The sequence below is a fragment of the Salvelinus fontinalis genome, unplaced genomic scaffold (assembly GCF_029448725.1).
Source record: "Salvelinus fontinalis isolate EN_2023a unplaced genomic scaffold, ASM2944872v1 scaffold_0054, whole genome shotgun sequence".
NCBI classification, from domain to species: Eukaryota; Metazoa; Chordata; class Actinopteri; order Salmoniformes; family Salmonidae; genus Salvelinus; species Salvelinus fontinalis.
In genome coordinates, this window is record NW_026600263.1 from 468,374 (window position 1) to 492,011 (window position 23,638).

Here is a 23,638-nt window from a genome sequence, read left to right on the forward strand (position 1 = left end):
GTTGTGCTTACAGCCCAACACCGTGCAGGACGTTTGGCATTTGCCAGAGAACACCAAGATTGGCAAATTCGCCACTGGCGCCCTGTGCTCTTCACAGATGAAAGCAGGTTCACACTGAGCACATGAGCACATGTGACAGACGTGACAGAGTCTGGAGACGCCGTGGAGAACGTTCTGCTGCCTGCAACATCCTCCAGCATGACCGGTTTGGCGATGGGTCAGTCATGGTGTGGGGTGGCATTTCTTTGTGGGGCCGCACAGCCCTCCATGTGCTCGCCAGAGGTAGCCTGACTGCCATTAGGTACCGAGATGAGATCCTCAGACCCCTTGTGAGACCATATGCTGACACATGCACATTTGTGGCCTGCTGGAGGCTCTGGCATTAAAATAACATCAAATTGATCAGAAATACGGTGCAGACATTGTTAATGTAAATGACTATTGTAGCTGGAAATGGCTGATTTTTAATGGAATATCTACATACAGCGGCCCATTATCAGCAACCATCACTCCTGTGTTCCAATGGCATATTGTGTTAGCTAATCCAAGTTTATCATTTTAAAAGGCTAATTGATCATTTTGCAATTATGTTAGCACAGCTGAAACTGTTGTTTTGATTAAAGAAGCAATAAAACTGGCCTTCTTTAGACTAGTTGAGTATCTGAAGCATAAGCATTTGTGGGTTCGAATACAGGCTCAAAATAGCCAGAAACAAAGACCTTTCTTCTGAAACTCGTCAACCTATTCTTCTTCTGAGAAATTAAGGCTTTTCCATGCGAGAAATTGCTAAGACAGTGAAGATCTTGTACAACGATGTGTACTACTCCCTTCACAGAACAGAGCAAACTGGCTGTAACCAGAATAGAAAGAGGAGTGGGAGGCCCCGGTGCACAACTGAGCAAGAGGACAAGTACATTAGAGTGTCTAGTTTGAGAAACAGACTCCTCACAAGTCCTCAACTGGCAACTTCATTAAATAGTACCCGCAAAACACCAGTCTCAACGTCAACAGTGAAGAGGAGACTCCGGGATGCTGGCCTTTAAACAGTGCATTCGGAAAGTATTCAGACCACTTGACTTTTTCCACATTTAGTTACGTTACACCCTTATTCTAAAATTGATTAAATTGTTTTTGTTCCTCATCAATCTACACACAATACCCCATAATGACATCACAATACCCCCTAATGACATCACACTACCCCATAATGACATCACACTACCCCATAATGACATCACACTACCCCATAATGACATCACACTACCCCATAATGACATCACACTACCCCATAATGACATCGCACTACCCCATAATGACATCACAATACCCCATAATGACATCACACTACCCCATAATGACATCACACTACCCCATAATGACATCACAATACCCCATAATGACATCACAATACCCCATAATGACATCGCACTACCCCATAATGACATCACAATACCCCATAATGACATCACACTACCCCATAATGACATCACAATACCCCATAATGACATCACACTACCCCATAATGACATCACACTACCCCATAATGTCATCGCACTACCCCATAATGACATCACACTACCCCATAATGACATCGCACTACCCCATAATGACATCACACTACCCCATAATGACATCACACTATCCCATAATGACATCACACTACCCCATAATGACATCACACTACCCCATAATGACATCACACTACCCCATAATGACATCACAATATCCCATAATGACATCACACTACCCCATAATGACATCACACTACCCCATAATGACATCACACTACCCCATAATGACATCACACTACCCCATAATGACATCACACTACTCCATAATGACATCACACTACTCCATAATGACATCACACTACTCCATAATGACATCACACTACCCCATAATGACATCACAATATCCCATAATGACATCACAATACCCCATAATGACATCACACTACTCCATAATGACATCACACTACCCCATAATGACATCACAATACTCCATAATGACATCACACTACCCCATAATGACATCACAATACTCCATAATGACATCACACTACCCCATAATGACATCACAATACCCCAAAAAGCAAAAACTGTTTTTTAGAAATTGTTTAAAATAAACTGAAACATCACATTTACATGTTTTTTTTATTTATTTTTAACCTTTATTTAACTAGGCAGTTAAGAACAAATTCTTATTTACAAAATATAAATAATAAATACTTATAACCAAAAGGCAGAAGACCTCCTATGTGGACAGGGTATGGCATTAAAAATAAAAATATAAGACAAAACATACCACAGACGAGAGAGACAACACTACATAAAGACAGTCCTAAGACAACAACACAGCAAGGCAGCAACACATGACAACACAACATGGCAGCAACACATGACAACACAGCATGGTAGCAACACAGCATTGTAGCAACACATGACAACACAGCATGGTAGCAACACATGACAACACAGCATGGTAGCAACACAGCATGGTAGCAACACAGCATTGTAGCAACACATGACAACACAGCATGGTAGCAACACAGCATTGTAGCAACACATGACAACACAGCATGGTAGCAACACATGACAACACAGCATGGTAGCAACACAGCATTGTAGCAACACATGACAACACAGCATGGTAGCAACACATGACAACACAGCATGGTAGCAACACAGCATTGTAGCAACACATGACAACACAGCATGGTAGCAACACATGACAACACAGCATGGTAGCAACACAGCATGGTAGCAACACAGCATTGTAGCAACACATGACAACACAGCATGGTAGCAACACAGCATGGCAGCAACACAGCATTGTAGCAACACATGACAACACAGCATGGTAGCAACACAGCATTGTAGCAACACATGACAACACAGCGTGGTAGCAACACAGCATTGTAGCAACACATGACAACACAGCATGGTAGCAACACAGCATGGTAGCAACACAGCATTGTAGCAACACCACATGACAACACAGCATGGTAGCAACACAGCATTGTAGCAACACATGACAACACAGCATGGCAGCAACACAGCATTGTAGCAACACATGACAACACAGCATGGTAGCAACACAGCATGGTAGCAACACAGCATGGTAGCATCACAGCATGGTAGCAACACAGCATGGTAGCAACACAACATGACAACACAGCATGGTAGCATCACAGCATGGTAGCAACACAGCATGGTAGCAACACATGGTAGCAACACAGCATTGTAGCAAGAACAACATGGTACAAATTAATGGGCACAGACAACAACACAGCAAGGCAGCAACACATGACAACACAACATGGCAGCAACACATGACAACACAGCATGGTAGCAACACAGCATTGTAGCAACACATGACAACACAGCATGGTAGCAACACAGCATTGTAGCAACACATGACAACACAGCATGGTAGCAACACAGCATGGTAGCAACACATGACAACACAGCATGGTAGCAACACAGCATGGTAGCAACACAGCATGGTAGCAACACATGACAACACAGCATGGTAGCAACACAGCATTGTAGCAACACATGACAACACAGCATGGTAGCAACACATGACAACACAGCATGGTAGCAACACAGCATTGTAGCAACACATGACAACACAGCATGGTAGCAACACAGCATTGTAGCAACACATGACAACACAGCATGGTAGCAACACAGCATTGTAGCAACACATGACAACACAGCATGGTAGCAACACAGCATTGTAGCAACACATGACAACACAGCATGGTAGCAACACAGCATGGTAGCAACACAGCATGGTAGCAACACATGACAACACAGCATGGTAGCAACACAGCATTGTAGCAACACATGACAACACAGCATGGTAGCAACACATGACAACACAGCATGGTAGCAACACAGCATTGTAGCAACACATGACAACACAGCATGGTAGCAACACATGACAACACAGCATGGTAGCAACACATGACAACACAGCATGGTAGCAACACAGCATGGTAGCAACACAGCATTGTAGCAACACATGACAACACAGCCTGGTAGCAACACAGCATGGCAGCAACACAGCATGGCAGCAACACAGCATTGTAGCAACACATGACAACACAGCATGGTAGCAACACAGCATTGTAGCAACACATGACAACACAGCATGGTAGCAACACAGCATTGTAGCAACACATGACAACACAGCATGGTAGCAACACAGCATTGTAGCAACACATGACAACACAGCATGGTAGCAACACAGCATGGTAGCAACACAGCATTGTAGCAACACCACATGACAACACAGCATGGTAGCAACACAGCATTGTAGCAACACATGACAACACAGCATGGCAGCAACACAGCATTGTAGCAACACATGACAACACAGCATGGTAGCAACACAGCATGGTAGCAACACAGCATGGTAGCATCACAGCATGGTAGCAACACAGCATGGTAGCAACACAACATGACAACACAGCATGGTAGCATCACAGCATGGTAGCAACACAGCATGGTAGCAACACATGGTAGCAACACAGCATTGTAGCAAGAACAACATGGTACAAATTAATGGGCACAGACAACAACACAGCAAGGCAGCAACACATGACAACACAACATGGCAGCAACACATGACAACACAGCATGGTAGCAACACATGACAACACAGCATGGTAGCAACACAGCATTGTAGCAACACATGACAACACAGCATGGTAGCAACACAGCATGGTAGCAACACAGCATTGTAGCAACACATGACAACACAGCATGGTAGCAACACAGCATGGTAGCAACACATGACAACACAGCATGGTAGCAACACAGCATGGTAGCAACACAGCATGGTAGCAACACATGACAACACAGCATGGTAGCAACACAGCATTGTAGCAACACATGACAACACAGCATGGTAGCAACACATGACAACACAGCATGGTAGCAACACAGCATTGTAGCAACACATGACAACACAGCATGGTAGCAACACATGACAACACAGCATGGTAGCAACACAGCATTGTAGCAACACATGACAACACAGCATGGTAGCAACACAGCATTGTAGCAACACATGACAACACAGCATGGTAGCAACACAGCATTGTAGCAACACATGACAACACAGCATGGTAGCAACACATGACAACACAGCATGGTAGCAACACATGACAACACAGCATGGTAGCAACACAGCATGGTAGCAACACAGCATTGTAGCAACACATGACAACACAGCATGGCAGCAACACAGCATTGTAGCAACACATGACAACACAGCATGGTAGCAACACAGCATTGTAGTAACACATGACAACACAGCATGGTAGCAACACAGCATTGTAGCAACACATGACAACACAGCATGGTAGCAACACAGCATTGTAGCAACACATGACAACACAGCATGGCAGCAACACAGCATGGTAGCATCACAGCATGGTAGCAACACAACATGACAACACAGCATGGCAACAACATGGTAGCAACACAGCATGACAACACAACATGGTAGCAACACAGCATTGTAGCAAGAACAACATGGTACAAATTATTGGGCACAGACAACAGCACAAAGGGCAAGAAGGTAGAGACAAAAATAAATAATAAAATAATAAATAAAAATACATCACGTGACGCATGCTTTGTTGAAGCACCTTTGACAGTGATTACAGCCTCGAGTCTTCTTGGGTATGACGCTACAAGCTTGGCACACCTGTATTTGGGGAGTTTCTCCCATTCTTCTCTGCAGATCCTCTCAAGCTCTGTCAGGTTGGATGGGGAGTGTCGTTGCACAGCTATTTTCAGGTAACTCCAGAGCTGTTCGATCGGGTTCAAGTCCGGACTCTGGCTGGGCAATGTGCTTAGGTTCGTTGTCCTGTTGGAAGGTGAACCTTCGCCCCAGTCTGAGGTCCTGAGCGCTCTGGAGCAGGTTTTCATCAAGGATCTCTCTGTACTTTGCTCTGTTCATCTTTCCCTCGGTCCTGACTAGTTTCCCAGTCCCTGCCGCTGAAAAACATCCCCACAGCATAATGCTGCCACCACCATGCTTCACTGTAGGGATGGTGCCAGGTTTCCTCCAGACGTGACACTTGGCATTCTGTATGGTTGTCCTTCTGGAAGGTTCTCCCATCTCCACAGAGGAACTCTGGAGCAAGGGTTCTTGCCCCTTCTCTTCTCCCCCGGCTGCTCAGTTTAGCCGGCGGGCTCTGGCTCTTCCTCCAGGAAGAGTCTTGGTGGTTCCAAACTTCTTCCATTTAAGAATGATGGAGGCCACTCTGTTCTTGGGGAACTCCAATGCTGCAGAAATGTTTTGGTACCCTTCCCCAGATCTGTGCCTCAACACCATCCTGTCTCGGAGCTCTAAGGACAATTCCTTCAACCGCATGGCTTGGTTTTTGCTCTGAAATGCACTGTCAACTGTGGAAACATATAGACAGGTGTGTGCCATCAAATCATTTCCAATCAATTTAATTTACCACAGGTGATCTCCAATCAAGTTGTAGAAACATCTCAAGGATGATCAATGGAACTCAATTTCGAGTCTCATAGTAAAGGGTCTGAATACTTATGTAAATACGGTATTTGTTTTTATTTTGTCATTCTGGGGTATTGTGTGTAGATTGATGAGGGAAAACATTTATTGAATCAGTTTTAGAATAAGGCTGTAACCTAACAACATGTGGAATAAGTCAAGGGCTCTGAATACTTTCCTAATGCACTGCGTGTGTGTGTGTGTGTGTGTGTGTGTGTGTGTGTGTGTGTGTGTGTGTGTGTGTGTGTGTGTCTCACCTGTTCTCTGTTGTTTTCTGCAGACTGACTCTAGGGACCCATCCAGAGGAGGAGCCCGACACAGGTCAGACTGATTTTAGAGGAACCCTGTAGTAATGTACCAACATTGTAGTAACGTTGTAGTAGTAACATGTCTCAGAGGGCAGTCTGTAGTAACGTTGTAGTAGTAACATCTCTCTGTCAGAGGGCAGTCTGTAGTAACGTTGTAGTAGTAACATCTCTCTGTCAGAGGGCAGTCTGTAGTAACGTTGTAGTAGTAACATCTCTCTGTCAGGGGGCAGTCTGTAGTAACGTTGTAGTAGTAACATCTCTCTGTCAGAGGGCAGTCTGTAGTAACGTTGTAGTAGTAACATCTCTCTGTCAGAGGGCAGTCTGTAGTAACGTTGTAGTAGTAACATCTCTCTGTCAGAGGGCAGTCTGTAGTAACGTTGTAGTAGTAACATCTCTCTGTCAGAGGGCAGTCTGTAGTAACGTTGTAGTAGTAACATCTCTCTGTCAGAGGGCAGTCTGTAGTAACGTTGTAGTAGTAACATCTCTCTGTCAGAGGGCAGTCTGTAGTAACGTTGTAGTAGTAACATCTCTCTGTCAGAGGGCAGTCTGTAGTAACGTTGTAGTAGTAACATCTCTCTGTCAGAGGGCAGTCTGTAGTAACGTTGTAGTAGTAACATCTCTCTGTCAGAGGGCAGTCTGTAGTAACGTTGTAGTAGTAACATCTCTCTGTCAGAGGGCAGTCTGTAGTAACGTTGTAGTAGTAACATCTCTCTGTCAGAGGGCAGTCTGTAGTAACGTTGTAGTAGTAACATCTCTCTGTCAGAGGGCAGTCTGTAGTAACGTTGTAGTAGTAACATCTCTCTGTCAGGGGGCAGTCTGTAGTAACGTTGTAGTAGTAACATCTCTCTGTCAGAGGGCAGTCTGTAGTAACGTTGTAGTAGTAACATCTCTCTGTCAGGGGGCAGTCTGTAGTAACGTTGTAGTAGTAACATCTCTCTGTCAGAGGGCAGTCTGTAGTAACGTTGTAGTAGTAACATCTCTCTGTCAGGGGGCAGTCTGTAGTAACGTTGTAGTAGTAACATCTCTCTGTCAGAGGGCAGTCTGTAGTAACGTTGTAGTAGTAACATCTCTCTGTCAGAGGGCAGTCTGTAGTAACGTTGTAGTAGTAACATCTCTCTGTCAGAGGGCAGTCTGTAGTAACGTTGTAGTAGTAACATGTCTCTGTCAGGGGGCAGTCTGTAGTAACGTTGTAGTAGTAACATCTCTCTGTCAGGGGGCAGTCTGTAGTAACGTTGTAGTAGTAACATCTCTCTGTCAGAGGGCAGTCTGTAGTAACGTTGTAGTAGTAACATCTCTCTGTCAGGGGGCAGTCTGTAGTAACGTTGTAGTAGTAACATCTCTCTGTCAGGGGGCAGTCTGTAGTAACGTTGTAGTAGTAACATCTCTCTGTCAGAGGGCAGTCTGTAGTAACGTTGTAGTAGTAACATCTCTCTGTCAGAGGGCAGTCTGTAGTAACGTTGTAGTAGTAACATCTCTCTGTCAGAGGGCAGTCTGTAGTAACGTTGTAGTAGTAACATCTCTCTGTCAGAGGGCAGTCTGTAGTAACGTTGTAGTAGTAACATCTCTCTGTCAGAGGGCAGTCTGTAGTAACGTTGTAGTAGTAACATCTCTCTGTCAGAGGGCAGTCTGTAGTAACGTTGTAGTAGTAACATCTCTCTGTCAGGGGGCAGTCTGTAGTAACGTTGTAGTAGTAACATCTCTCTGTCAGAGGGCAGTCTGTAGTAACGTTGTAGTAGTAACATCTCTCTGTCAGGGGGCAGTCTGTAGTAACGTTGTAGTAGTAACATCTCTCTGTCAGGGGGCAGTCTGTAGTAACGTTGTAGTAGTAACATCTCTCTGTCAGAGGGCAGTCTGTAGTAACGTTGTAGTAGTAACATCTCTCTGTCAGAGGGCAGTCTGTAGTAACGTTGTAGTAGTAACATCTCTCTGTCAGGGGGCAGTCTGTAGTAACGTTGTAGTAGTAACATCTCTCTGTCAGGGGGCAGTCTGTAGTAACGTTGTAGTAGTAACATCTCTCTGTCAGGGGGCAGTCTGTAGTAACGTTGTAGTAGTAACATCTCTCTGTCAGGGGGCAGTCTGTAGTAACGTTGTAGTAGTAACATCTCTCTGTCAGGGGGCAGTCTGTAGTAACGTTGTAGTAGTAACATCTCTCTGTCAGAGGGCAGTCTGTAGTAACGTTGTAGTAGTAACATCTCTCTGTCAGAGGGCAGTCTGTAGTAACGTTGTAGTAGTAACATCTCTCTGTCAGGGGGCAGTCTGTAGTAACGTTGTAGTAGTAACATCTCTCTGTCAGAGGGCAGTCTGTAGTAACGTTGTAGTAGTAACATCTCTCTGTCAGAGGGCAGTCTGTAGTAACGTTGTAGTAGTAACATCTCTCTGTCAGAGGGCAGTCTGTAGTAACGTTGTAGTAGTAACATCTCTCTGTCAGAGGGCAGTCTGTAGTAACGTTGTAGTAGTAACATCTCTCTGTCAGGGGGCAGTCTGTAGTAACGTTGTAGTAGTAACATCTCTCTGTCAGAGGGCAGTCTGTAGTAACGTTGTAGTAGTAACATCTCTCTGTCAGGGGGCAGTCTGTAGTAACGTTGTAGTAGTAACATCTCTCTGTCAGGGGGCAGTCTGTAGTAACGTTGTAGTAGTAACATCTCTCTGTCAGGGGGCAGTCTGTAGTAACGTTGTAGTAGTAACATCTCTCTGTCAGGGGGCAGTCTGTAGTAACGTTGTAGTAGTAACATCTCTCTGTCAGGGGGCAGTCTGTAGTAACGTTGTAGTAGTAACATCTCTCTGTCAGAGGGCAGTCTGTAGTAACGTTGTAGTAGTAACATCTCTCTGTCAGAGGGCAGTCTGTAGTAACGTTGTAGTAGTAACATCTCTCTGTCAGGGGGCAGTCTGTAGTAACGTTGTAGTAGTAACATCTCTCTGTCAGGGGGCAGTCTGTAGTAACGTTGTAGTAGTAACATCTCTCTGTCAGGGGGCAGTCTGTAGTAACGTTGTAGTAGTAACATCTCTCTGTCAGGGGGCAGTCTGTAGTAACGTTGTAGTAGTAACATCTCTCTGTCAGAGGGCAGTCTGTAGTAACGTTGTAGTAGTAACATCTCTCTGTCAGGGGGCAGTCTGTAGTAACGTTGTAGTAGTAACATCTCTCTGTCAGAGGGCAGTCTGTAGTAACGTTGTAGTAGTAACATCTCTCTGTCAGAGGGCAGTCTGTAGTAACGTTGTAGTAGTAACATCTCTCTGTCAGAGGGCAGTCTGTAGTAACGTTGTAGTAGTAACATCTCTCTGTCAGAGGGCAGTCTGTAGTAACGTTGTAGTAGTAACATCTCTCTGTCAGAGGGCAGTCTGTAGTAACGTTGTAGTAGTAACATCTCTCTGTCAGAGGGCAGTCTGTAGTAACGTTGTAGTAGTAACATCTCTCTGTCAGAGGGCAGTCTGTAGTAACGTTGTAGTAGTAACATCTCTCTGTCAGGGGGCAGTCTGTAGTAACGTTGTAGTAGTAACATCTCTCTGTCAGAGGGCAGTCTGTAGTAACGTTGTAGTAGTAACATCTCTCTGTCAGAGGGCAGTCTGTAGTAACGTTGTAGTAGTAACATCTCTCTGTCAGAGGGCAGTCTGTAGTAACGTTGTAGTAGTAACATCTCTCTGTCAGAGGGCAGTCTGTAGTAACGTTGTAGTAGTAACATCTCTCTGTCAGAGGGCAGTCTGTAGTAACGTTGTAGTAGTAACATCTCTCTGTCAGGGGGCAGTCTGTAGTAACGTTGTAGTAGTAACATCTCTCTGTCAGAGGGCAGTCTGTAGTAACGTTGTAGTAGTAACATCTCTCTGTCAGAGGGCAGTCTGTAGTAACGTTGTAGTAGTAACATCTCTCTGTCAGAGGGCAGTCTGTAGTAACGTTGTAGTAGTAACATCTCTCTGTCAGGGGGCAGTCTGTAGTAACGTTGTAGTAGTAACATCTCTCTGTCAGAGGGCAGTCTGTAGTAACGTTGTAGTAGTAACATCTCTCTGTCAGAGGGCAGTCTGTAGTAACGTTGTAGTAGTAACATCTCTCTGTCAGGGGGCAGTCTGTAGTAACGTTGTAGTAGTAACATCTCTCTGTCAGGGCAGTCTGTAGTAACGTTGTAGTAGTAACATCTCTCTGTCAGAGGGCAGTCTGTAGTAACGTTGTAGTAGTAACATCTCTCTGTCAGAGGGCAGTCTGTAGTAACGTTGTAGTAGTAACATCTCTCTGTCAGGGGGCAGTCTGTAGTAACGTTGTAGTAGTAACATCTCTCTGTCAGAGGGCAGTCTGTAGTAACGTTGTAGTAGTAACATCTCTCTGTCAGAGGGCAGTCTGTAGTAACGTTGTAGTAGTAACATCTCTCTGTCAGAGGGCAGTCTGTAGTAACGTTGTAGTAGTAACATCTCTCTGTCAGAGGGCAGTCTGTAGTAACGTTGTAGTAGTAACATCTCTCTGTCAGAGGGCAGTCTGTAGTAACGTTGTAGTAGTAACATCTCTCTGTCAGAGGGCAGTCTGTAGTAACGTTGTAGTAGTAACATCTCTCTGTCAGAGGGCAGTCTGTAGTAACGTTGTAGTAGTAACATCTCTCTGTCAGGGGGCAGTCTGTAGTAACGTTGTAGTAGTAACATCTCTCTGTCAGAGGGCAGTCTGTAGTAACGTTGTAGTAGTAACATCTCTCTGTCAGGGGGCAGTCTGTAGTAACGTTGTAGTAGTAACATCTCTCTGTCAGGGGGCAGTCTGTAGTAACGTTGTAGTAGTAACATCTCTCTGTCAGAGGGCAGTCTGTAGTAACGTTGTAGTAGTAACATCTCTCTGTCAGAGGGCAGTCTGTAGTAACGTTGTAGTAGTAACATCTCTCTGTCAGGGGGCAGTCTGTAGTAACGTTGTAGTAGTAACATCTCTCTGTCAGAGGGCAGTCTGTAGTAACGTTGTAGTAGTAACATCTCTCTGTCAGAGGGCAGTCTGTAGTAACGTTGTAGTAGTAACATCTCTCTGTCAGAGGGCAGTCTGTAGTAACGTTGTAGTAGTAACATCTCTCTGTCAGAGGGCAGTCTGTAGTAACGTTGTAGTAGTAACATCTCTCTGTCAGAGGGCAGTCTGTAGTAACGTTGTAGTAGTAACATCTCTCTGTCAGAGGGCAGTCTGTAGTAACGTTGTAGTAGTAACATCTCTCTGTCAGAGGGCAGTCTGTAGTAACGTTGTAGTAGTAACATCTCTCTGTCAGAGGGCAGTCTGTAGTAACGTTGTAGTAGTAACATCTCTCTGTCAGAGGGCAGTCTGTAGTAACGTTGTAGTAGTAACATCTCTCTGTCAGAGGGCAGTCTGTAGTAACGTTGTAGTAGTAACATCTCTCTGTCAGAGGGCAGTCTGTAGTAACGTTGTAGTAGTAACATCTCTCTGTCAGAGGGCAGTCTGTAGTAACGTTGTAGTAGTAACATCTCTCTGTCAGAGGGCAGTCTGTAGTAACGTTGTAGTAGTAACATCTCTCTGTCAGGGGGCAGTCTGTAGTAACGTTGTAGTAGTAACATCTCTCTGTCAGAGGGCAGTCTGTAGTAACGTTGTAGTAGTAACATCTCTCTGTCAGGGGGCAGTCTGTAGTAACGTTGTAGTAGTAACATCTCTCTGTCAGAGGGCAGTCTGTAGTAACGTTGTAGTAGTAACATCTCTCTGTCAGGGGGCAGTCTGTAGTAACGTTGTAGTAGTAACATCTCTCTGTCAGAGGGCAGTCTGTAGTAACGTTGTAGTAGTAACATCTCTCTGTCAGAGGGCAGTCTGTAGTAACGTTGTAGTAGTAACATCTCTCTGTCAGGGGGCAGTCTGTAGTAACGTTGTAGTAGTAACATCTCTCTGTCAGAGGGCAGTCTGTAGTAACGTTGTAGTAGTAACATCTCTCTGTCAGAGGGCAGTCTGTAGTAACGTTGTAGTAGTAACATCTCTCTGTCAGGGGGCAGTCTGTAGTAACGTTGTAGTAGTAACATCTCTCTGTCAGAGGGCAGTCTGTAGTAACGTTGTAGTAGTAACATCTCTCTGTCAGGGGGCAGTCTGTAGTAACGTTGTAGTAGTAACATCTCTCTGTCAGAGGGCAGTCTGTAGTAACGTTGTAGTAGTAACATCTCTCTGTCAGAGGGCAGTCTGTAGTAACGTTGTAGTAGTAACATCTCTCTGTCAGAGGGCAGTCTGTAGTAACGTTGTAGTAGTAACATCTCTCTGTCAGAGGGCAGTCTGTAGTAACGTTGTAGTAGTAACATCTCTCTGTCAGAGGGCAGTCTGTAGTAACGTTGTAGTAGTAACATCTCTCTGTCAGAGGGCAGTCTGTAGTAACGTTGTAGTAGTAACATCTCTCTGTCAGAGGGCAGTCTGTAGTAACGTTGTAGTAGTAACATCTCTCTGTCAGAGGGCAGTCTGTAGTAACGTTGTAGTAGTAACATCTCTCTGTCAGAGGGCAGTCTGTAGTAACGTTGTAGTAGTAACATCTCTCTGTCAGAGGGCAGTCTGTAGTAACGTTGTAGTAGTAACATCTCTCTGTCAGAGGGCAGTCTGTAGTAACGTTGTAGTAGTAACATCTCTCTGTCAGAGGGCAGTCTGTAGTAACGTTGTAGTAGTAACATCTCTCTGTCAGAGGGCAGTCTGTAGTAACGTTGTAGTAGTAACATCTCTCTGTCAGGGGGCAGTCTGTAGTAACGTTGTAGTAGTAACATCTCTCTGTCAGAGGGCAGTCTGTAGTAACGTTGTAGTAGTAACATCTCTCTGTCAGAGGGCAGTCTGTAGTAACGTTGTAGTAGTAACATCTCTCTGTCAGAGGGCAGTCTGTAGTAACGTTGTAGTAGTAACATCTCTCTGTCAGAGGGCAGTCTGTAGTAACGTTGTAGTAGTAACATCTCTCTGTCAGAGGGCAGTCTGTAGTAACGTTGTAGTAGTAACATCTCTCTGTCAGAGGGCAGTCTGTAGTAACGTTGTAGTAGTAACATCTCTCTGTCAGAGGGCAGTCTGTAGTAACGTTGTAGTAGTAACATCTCTCTGTCAGAGGGCAGTCTGTAGTAACGTTGTAGTAGTAACATCTCTCTGTCAGAGGGCAGTCTGTAGTAACGTTGTAGTAGTAACATCTCTCTGTCAGAGGGCAGTCTGTAGTAACGTTGTAGTAGTAACATCTCTCTGTCAGAGGGCAGTCTGTAGTAACGTTGTAGTAGTAACATCTCTCTGTCAGAGGGCAGTCTGTAGTAACGTTGTAGTAGTAACATCTCTCTGTCAGAGGGCAGTCTGTAGTAACGTTGTAGTAGTAACATCTCTCTGTCAGAGGGCAGTCTGTAGTAACGTTGTAGTAGTAACATCTCTCTGTCAGAGGGCAGTCTGTAGTAACGTTGTAGTAGTAACATCTCTCTGTCAGAGGGCAGTCTGTAGTAACGTTGTAGTAGTAACATCTCTCTGTCAGAGGGCAGTCTGTAGTAACGTTGTAGTAGTAACATCTCTCTGTCAGAGGGCAGTCTGTAGTAACGTTGTAGTAGTAACATCTCTCTGTCAGAGGGCAGTCTGTAGTAACGTTGTAGTAGTAACATCTCTCTGTCAGAGGGCAGTCTGTAGTAACGTTGTAGTAGTAACATCTCTCTGTCAGAGGGCAGTCTGTAGTAACGTTGTAGTAGTAACATCTCTCTGTCAGAGGGCAGTCTGTAGTAACGTTGTAGTAGTAACATCTCTCTGTCAGAGGGCAGTCTGTAGTAACGTTGTAGTAGTAACATCTCTCTGTCAGAGGGCAGTCTGTAGTAACGTTGTAGTAGTAACATCTCTCTGTCAGAGGGCAGTCTGTAGTAACGTTGTAGTAGTAACATCTCTCTGTCAGAGGGCAGTCTGTAGTAACGTTGTAGTAGTAACATCTCTCTGTCAGAGGGCAGTCTGTAGTAACGTTGTAGTAGTAACATCTCTCTGTCAGAGGGCAGTCTGTAGTAACGTTGTAGTAGTAACATCTCTCTGTCAGAGGGCAGTCTGTAGTAACGTTGTAGTAGTAACATCTCTCTGTCAGAGGGCAGTCTGTAGTAACGTTGTAGTAGTAACATCTCTCTGTCAGAGGGCAGTCTGTAGTAACGTTGTAGTAGTAACATCTCTCTGTCAGAGGGCAGTCTGTAGTAACGTTGTAGTAGTAACATCTCTCTGTCAGAGGGCAGTCTGTAGTAACGTTGTAGTAGTAACATCTCTCTGTCAGAGGGCAGTCTGTAGTAACGTTGTAGTAGTAACATCTCTCTGTCAGAGGGCAGTCTGTAGTAACGTTGTAGTAGTAACATCTCTCTGTCAGAGGGCAGTCTGTAGTAACGTTGTAGTAGTAACATCTCTCTGTCAGAGGGCAGTCTGTAGTAACGTTGTAGTAGTAACATCTCTCTGTCAGAGGGCAGTCTGTAGTAACGTTGTAGTAGTAACATCTCTCTGTCAGAGGGCAGTCTGTAGTAACGTTGTAGTAGTAACATCTCTCTGTCAGAGGGCAGTCTGTAGTAACGTTGTAGTAGTAACATCTCTCTGTCAGAGGGCAGTCTGTAGTAACGTTGTAGTAGTAACATCTCTCTGTCAGAGGGCAGTCTGTAGTAACGTTGTAGTAGTAACATCTCTCTGTCAGAGGGCAGTCTGTAGTAACGTTGTAGTAGTAACATCTCTCTGTCAGAGGGCAGTCTGTAGTAACGTTGTAGTAGTAACATCTCTCTGTCAGGGGGCAGTCTGTAGTAACGTTGTAGTAGTAACATCTCTCTGTCAGAGGGCAGTCTGTAGTAACGTTGTAGTAGTAACATCTCTCTGTCAGAGGGCAGTCTGTAGTAACGTTGTAGTAGTAACATCTCTCTGTCAGAGGGCAGTCTGTAGTAACGTTGTAGTAGTAACATCTCTCTGTCAGAGGGCAGTCTGTAGTAACGTTGTAGTAGTAACATCTCTCTGTCAGAGGGCAGTCTGTAGTAACGTTGTAGTAGTAACATCTCTCTGTCAGAGGGCAGTCTGTAGTAACGTTGTAGTAGTAACATCTCTCTGTCAGAGGGCAGTCTGTAGTAACGTTGTAGTAGTAACATCTCTCTGTCAGAGGGCAGTCTGTAGTAACGTTGTAGTAGTAACATCTCTCTGTCAGAGGGCAGTCTGTAGTAACGTTGTAGTAGTAACATCTCTCTGTCAGAGGGCAGTCTGTAGTAACGTTGTAGTAGTAACATCTCTCTGTCAGAGGGCAGTCTGTAGTAACGTTGTAGTAGTAACATCTCTCTGTCAGAGGGCAGTCTGTAGTAACGTTGTAGTAGTAACATCTCTCTGTCAGAGGGCAGTCTGTAGTAACGTTGTAGTAGTAACATCTCTCTGTCAGAGGGCAGTCTGTAGTAACGTTGTAGTAGTAACATCTCTCTGTCAGAGGGCAGTCTGTAGTAACGTTGTAGTAGTAACATCTCTCTGTCAGAGGGCAGTCTGTAGTAACGTTGTAGTAGTAACATCTCTCTGTCAGAGGGCAGTCTGTAGTAACGTTGTAGTAGTAACATCTCTCTGTCAGAGGGCAGTCTGTAGTAACGTTGTAGTAGTAACATCTCTCTGTCAGAGGGCAGTCTGTAGTAACGTTGTAGTAGTAACATCTCTCTGTCAGAGGGCAGTCTGTAGTAACGTTGTAGTAGTAACATCTCTCTGTCAGAGGGCAGTCTGTAGTAACGTTGTAGTAGTAACATCTCTCTGTCAGAGGGCAGTCTGTAGTAACGTTGTAGTAGTAACATCTCTCTGTCAGGGGGCAGTCTGTAGTAACGTTGTAGTAGTAACATCTCTCTGTCAGAGGGCAGTCTGTAGTAACGTTGTAGTAGTAACATCTCTCTGTCAGAGGGCAGTCTGTAGTAACGTTGTAGTAGTAACATCTCTCTGTCAGAGGGCAGTCTGTAGTAACGTTGTAGTAGTAACATCTCTCTGTCAGAGGGCAGTCTGTAGTAACGTTGTAGTAGTAACATCTCTCTGTCAGAGGGCAGTCTGTAGTAACGTTGTAGTAGTAACATCTCTCTGTCAGAGGGCAGTCTGTAGTAACGTTGTAGTAGTAACATCTCTCTGTCAGAGGGCAGTCTGTAGTAACGTTGTAGTAGTAACATCTCTCTGTCAGAGGGCAGTCTGTAGTAACGTTGTAGTAGTAACATCTCTCTGTCAGAGGGCAGTCTGTAGTAACGTTGTAGTAGTAACATCTCTCTGTCAGAGGGCAGTCTGTAGTAACGTTGTAGTAGTAACATCTCTCTGTCAGAGGGCAGTCTGTAGTAACGTTGTAGTAGTAACATCTCTCTGTCAGAGGGCAGTCTGTAGTAACGTTGTAGTAGTAACATCTCTCTGTCAGAGGGCAGTCTGTAGTAACGTTGTAGTAGTAACATCTCTCTGTCAGAGGGCAGTCTGTAGTAACGTTGTAGTAGTAACATCTCTCTGTCAGAGGGCAGTCTGTAGTAACGTTGTAGTAGTAACATCTCTCTGTCAGAGGGCAGTCTGTAGTAACGTTGTAGTAGTAACATCTCTCTGTCAGAGGGCAGTCTGTAGTAACGTTGTAGTAGTAACATCTCTCTGTCAGAGGGCAGTCTGTAGTAACGTTGTAGTAGTAACATCTCTCTGTCAGAGGGCAGTCTGTAGTAACGTTGTAGTAGTAACATCTCTCTGTCAGAGGGCAGTCTGTAGTAACGTTGTAGTAGTAACATCTCTCTGTCAGAGGGCAGTCTGTAGTAACGTTGTAGTAGTAACATCTCTCTGTCAGAGGGCAGTCTGTAGTAACGTTGTAGTAGTAACATCTCTCTGTCAGAGGGCAGTCTGTAGTAACGTTGTAGTAGTAACATCTCTCTGTCAGAGGGCAGTCTGTAGTAACGTTGTAGTAGTAACATCTCTCTGTCAGAGGGCAGTCTGTAGTAACGTTGTAGTAGTAACATCTCTCTGTCAGAGGGCAGTCTGTAGTAACGTTGTAGTAGTAACATCTCTCTGTCAGAGGGCAGTCTGTAGTAACGTTGTAGTAGTAACATCTCTCTGTCAGAGGGCAGTCTGTAGTAACGTTGTAGTAGTAACATCTCTCTGTCAGAGGGCAGTCTGTAGTAACGTTGTAGTAGTAACATCTCTCTGTCAGAGGGCAGTCTGTAGTAACGTTGTAGTAGTAACATCTCTCTGTCAGAGGGCAGTCTGTAGTAACGTTGTAGTAGTAACATCTCTCTGTCAGAGGGCAGTCTGTAGTAACGTTGTAGTAGTAACATCTCTCTGTCAGAGGGCAGTCTGTAGTAACGTTGTAGTAGTAACATCTCTCTGTCAGAGGGCAGTCTGTAGTAACGTTGTAGTAGTAACATCTCTCTGTCAGAGGGCAGTCTGTAGTAACGTTGTAGTAGTAACATCTCTCTGTCAGAGGGCAGTCTGTAGTAACGTTGTAGTAGTAACATCTCTCTGTCAGAGGGCAGTCTGTAGTAACGTTGTAGTAGTAACATCTCTCTGTCAGAGGGCAGTCTGTAGTAACGTTGTAGTAGTAACATCTCTCTGTCAGAGGGCAGTCTGTAGTAACGTTGTAGTAGTAACATCTCTCTGTCAGAGGGCAGTCTGTAGTAACGTTGTAGTAGTAACATCTCTCTGTCAGAGGGCAGTCTGTAGTAACGTTGTAGTAGTAACATCTCTCTGTCAGAGGGCAGTCTGTAGTAACGTTGTAGTAGTAACATCTCTCTGTCAGAGGGCAGTCTGTAGTAACGTTGTAGTAGTAACATCTCTCTGTCAGAGGGCAGTCTGTAGTAACGTTGTAGTAGTAACATCTCTCTGTCAGAGGGCAGTCTGTAGTAACGTTGTAGTAGTAACATCTCTCTGTCAGAGGGCAGTCTGTAGTAACGTTGTAGTAGTAACATCTCTCTGTCAGAGGGCAGTCTGTAGTAACGTTGTAGTAGTAACATCTCTCTGTCAGAGGGCAGTCTGTAGTAACGTTGTAGTAGTAACATCTCTCTGTCAGAGGGCAGTCTGTAGTAACGTTGTAGTAGTAACATCTCTCTGTCAGAGGGCAGTCTGTAGTAACGTTGTAGTAGTAACATCTCTCTGTCAGAGGGCAGTCTGTAGTAACGTTGTAGTAGTAACATCTCTCTGTCAGAGGGCAGTCTGTAGTAACGTTGTAGTAGTAACATCTCTCTGTCAGAGGGCAGTCTGTAGTAACGTTGTAGTAGTAACATCTCTCTGTCAGAGGGCAGTCTGTAGTAACGTTGTAGTAGTAACATCTCTCTGTCAGAGGGCAGTCTGTAGTAACGTTGTAGTAGTAACATCTCTCTGTCAGGGGGCAGTCTGTAGTAACGTTGTAGTAGTAACATCTCTCTGTCAGAGGGCAGTCTGTAGTAACGTTGTAGTAGTAACATCTCTCTGTCAGAGGGCAGTCTGTAGTAACGTTGTAGTAGTAACATCTCTCTGTCAGAGGGCAGTCTGTAGTAACGTTGTAGTAGTAACATCTCTCTGTCAGAGGGCAGTCTGTGGGAAGCCTCCATGGAGTTCCTGGAGACCAACTATGATGAAGATGATGATGATGAGGATGATGACGATCAGGCCTTCCTCACGGCCCCCTCCTCTCCTGTCTCGTCGTTGGGTGGGTGTCGGCTGGGCCTGGCTCGCGTTGCCATGGAGACGGTGCCCCTACAGTACTGCCCGGCGACCGGGGAGGAACAGGCGGTTGCCATGGAGATGCAGACAGGAGAGTTCCAGAACCTTCCGGGTTGTAGAAGTTTGGAGAACTACAGCCCTTCAGTGAACTACACCCAGACTGGACACTACACACTCACACTGAGAGGTACATCCAGACTGGACACTACACACTGAGAGGTACACCCAGACTGGACACTCACACTGAGAGGTACACCCAGACTGGACACTACACACTGAGAGGTACACCCAGACTGGACACTACACACTGAGAGGTACACCCAGACTGGACACTACACACTGAGAGGTACACCCAGACTGGACACTACACACTGAGAGGTACACCCAGACTGGACACTACACACTCACACTGAGAGGTACATCCAGACTGGACACTACACACTGAGAGGTACACCCAGACTGGACACTACACACTGAGAGGTACACCCAGACTGGACACTACACACTGAGAGGTACACCCAGACTGGACACTGACACTGAGAGGTACACCCAGACTGGACACTGACACTGAGAGGTACACCCAGACTGGACACTACACACTCACACTGAGAGGTACACCCAGACTGGACACTACACACTCACACTGAGAGGTACATCCAGACTGGACACTACACACTGAGAGGTACACCCAGACTGGACACTACACACTGAGAGGTACACCCAGACTGGACACTACACACTGAGAGGTACACCCAGACTGGACACTACACACTCACACTGAGAGGTACACCCAGACTGGACACTACACACTCACACTGAGAGGTACATCCAGACTGGACACTACACACTGAGAGGTACACCCAGACTGGACACTACACACTGAGAGGTACACCCAGACTGGACACTACACACTGAGAGGTACACCCAGACTGGACACTCACACTGAGAGGTACACCCAGACTGGACACTACACACTGAGAGGTACACCCAGACTGGACACTACACACTCACACTGAGAGGTACACCCAGACTGGACACTACACACTGAGAGGTACACCCAGACTGGACACTACACACTGAGAGGAACACCCAGACTGGACACTACACACTGAGAGGTACACCCAGACTGGACACTGACACTGAGAGGTACACCCAGACTGGACACTGACACTGAGAGGTACACCCAGACTGGACACTACACACTCACACTGAGAGGTACACCCAGACTGGACACTCACACTGAGAGGTACACCCAGACTGGACACTACACACTCACACTGAGAGGTACACCCAGACTGGACACTACACACTCACACTGAGAGGTACACCCAGACTGGACACTACACACTGAGAGGTACACCCAGACTGGACACTACACACTGAGAGGTACACCCAGACTGGACACTACACACTGAGAGGTACACCCAGACTGGACACTACACACTGAGAGGTACACCCAGACTGGACACTCACACTGAGAGGTACACCCAGACTGGACACTACACACTGAGAGGTACACCCAGACTGGACACTACACACTGAGAGGTACACCCAGACTGGACACTCACACTGAGAGGTACACCCAGACTGGACACTACACACTGAGAGGTACACCCAGACTGGACACTACACACTGAGAGGTACACCCAGACTGGACACTACACACTGAGAGGTACACCCAGACTGGACACTACACACTGAGAGGTACACCCAGACTGGACACTACACACTCACACTGAGAGGTACACATGTACACGGTTTTGATTAATTTACATTTAAATTGCTCCCTCGCAAAAGAGGTTTCTTTCCCTGATTAAATTATTCATCCCTCACACCTTCCTAACTTCCCTCCCTCCCTCCGTCTCCCTCTATCTCCCTCCCTCCCTCTCTCTCTCCATCTCCCTCCCTCCCATCTCCCTTCCTCTCTCCCTCCCTCCCTCTCTCTCTCCATCTCCCTCCCTCCCATCTCCCTTCCTCTCTCCCTCCCTCCCTCCCTCTCTCTCTCTCTATCTCCCTCCCTCCATCTCCCTCCATCTCCCTCCCTCCCTCTCTCTCTCCATCTCCCTCCATCTCCCTCCATCTCCCTCCCTCTCTCTCTCCCTCCCTCCCTCCCTCCCTCCCTCCCTCCCTCCCTCCCTCCCTCCCATCTCCCTTCCTCTCTCCATCTCCCTCCCTCCCTCTCTCTCTCCATCTCCCTCCCTCCCTCCCTCTCTCCATCTCCCTCCCTCCCTCCCTCTCTCTCTCCATCTCCCTCCCTCTGTCTCTGTCTCTCTCAATCTCCCTCTCTCCATCTCCCCCCTCTCTCCATCTCCCTCCCTCTCTCCATCTCCCTCCCTCTGTCTCTGTCTCTCTCATTCTCCCTCTCTCCATCTCCCTCCCTCTCTCCATCTCCCTCCCTCTCTCCATCTCCCTCCCTCTCTCCATCTCCCTCCCTTTCTCCATCTCCCTCCCTCTGTCTCTCTCCATCTCCCTCCCTCTCTCCCTCCATCTCCCTCCCTCCCTCCCTCTCTCTCTCCATCTCCCTCCCTCTGTCTCTGTCTCTCTCAATCTCCCTCTCTCCATCTCCCCCCTCTCTCCATCTCCCTCCCTCTCTCCATCTCCCTCCCTCTGTCTCTGTCTCTCTCAATCTCTCTCTCTCCATCTCCCCCCCTCTCTCCATCTCCCCCCCTCTCTCCATCTCCCTCCCTCTCTCCATCTCCCTCCCTCTGTCTCTGTCTCTCTCCATCTCCCTCCCTCCATCTCCCCCCTCTCTCCATCTCCCTCCCTCTCTCCATCTCCCTCCCTCTGTCTCTGTCTCTCTCAATCTCCTTCTCTCCATCTCCCTCCCTCTCTCCATCTCCCTCCCTCTCTCCATCTCCCTCCCTCTGTCTCTGTCTCTCTCAATCTCTCTCTCTCCATCTCCCCCCTCTCTCCATCTCCCCCCTCTCTCCATCTCCCTCCCTCTCTCCATCTCCCTCCCTCTGTCTCTGTCTCTCTCAATCTCCCTCTCTCCATCTCCCCCCTCTCTCCATCTCCCTCCCTCTCTCCATCTCCCTCCCTCTGTCTCTGTCTCTCTCAATCTCTCTCTCTCCATCTCCCCCCCTCTCTCCATCTCCCCCCCTCTCTCCATCTCCCTCTCTCCATCTCCCTCCCTCTGTCTCTGTCTCTCTCCATCTCCCTCCCTCCATCTCCCCCCTCTCTCCATCTCCCTCCCTCTCTCCATCTCCCTCCCTCTGTCTCTGTCTCTCTCAATCTCCTTCTCTCCATCTCCCCCCTCTCTCCATCTCCCTCCCTCTCTCCATCTCCCTCCCTCTGTCTCTGTCTCTCTCAATCTCCTTCTCTCCATCTCCCTCCCTCTCTCCATCTCCCTCCCTCTCTCCATCTCCCTCCCTCTGTCTCTGTCTCTCTCCATCTCCCTCCCTCTCTCCATCTCCCTCCCTCTGTCTCTGTCTCTCTCAATCTCTCTCTCTCCATCTCCCCCCTCTCTCCATCTCCCCCCTCTCTCCATCTCCCTCCCTCTCTCCATCTCCCTCCCTCTGTCTCTGTCTCTCTCAATCTCCCTCTCTCCATCTCCCCCCTCTCTCCATCTCCCTCCCTCTCTCCATCTCCCTCCCTCTGTCTCTGTCTCTCTCAATCTCTCTCTCTCCATCTCCCCCCTCTCTCCATCTCCCTCCCTCTCTCCATCTCCCTCCCTCCCTCTCTCTCCATCTCCCTCCCTCTCTCCATCTCCCTCCCTCTCTCCATCTCCCTCCCTCCCTCCCTCCCTCCATCTCCCTCCCTCCATCTCCCTCCCTCCATCTCCCTCCCTCCATCTCCCTCCCTCCATCTCCCTCCCTCCATCTCCCTCCCTCCATCTCCCTCCCTCCATCTCCCTCCCTCCATCTCCCTCCCTCCATCTCCCTCCCTCCATCTCCCTCCCTCCCTCCCTCCATCTCCCTCCCTCTCCCTCCCTCTCTCCATCTCTCCAGCTTTATCTGATGGGTTGGTGGTAGATGCAGTGTTCCTACCTGGTAGCTCCGCCACCAGCGCCCCTCCAGGCCCCTCCCCTCCACATGGCCCCTCCCACTCTGACCACTGGTTCACCATCCTGACACACGGAGGCTTTTCACCACACACACCTCCACCTGCACCAGGTAACACACACACCTCCACCTGCACCAGGTAACACACACACCTCCACCTGCACCAGGTAACACACACACCTCCACCTGCACCAGGTAACACACACACCTCCACCTGCACCAGGTAACACACACAC

At 46.9% G+C, this 23,638-nt stretch overlaps 1 protein-coding gene across 2 annotated transcripts in view; it reads left to right on the top strand.

The window, feature by feature from the left end:
• Positions 1 to 23,638, top strand: part of si:ch73-71d17.2 (uncharacterized) — a 93,264-nt gene that overhangs the window by 66,951 nt on the left and 2,675 nt on the right. For both annotated transcript variants that reach the window (XM_055911188.1, XM_055911187.1), the window contains 3 exons: positions 6,821 to 6,861; positions 19,265 to 19,588; positions 23,349 to 23,513. In XM_055911188.1, the coding sequence (XP_055767163.1) occupies positions 6,821 to 6,861; positions 19,265 to 19,588; positions 23,349 to 23,513 (530 nt within the window). The remainder of the gene's footprint in view (positions 1 to 6,820; positions 6,862 to 19,264; positions 19,589 to 23,348; positions 23,514 to 23,638) is intronic.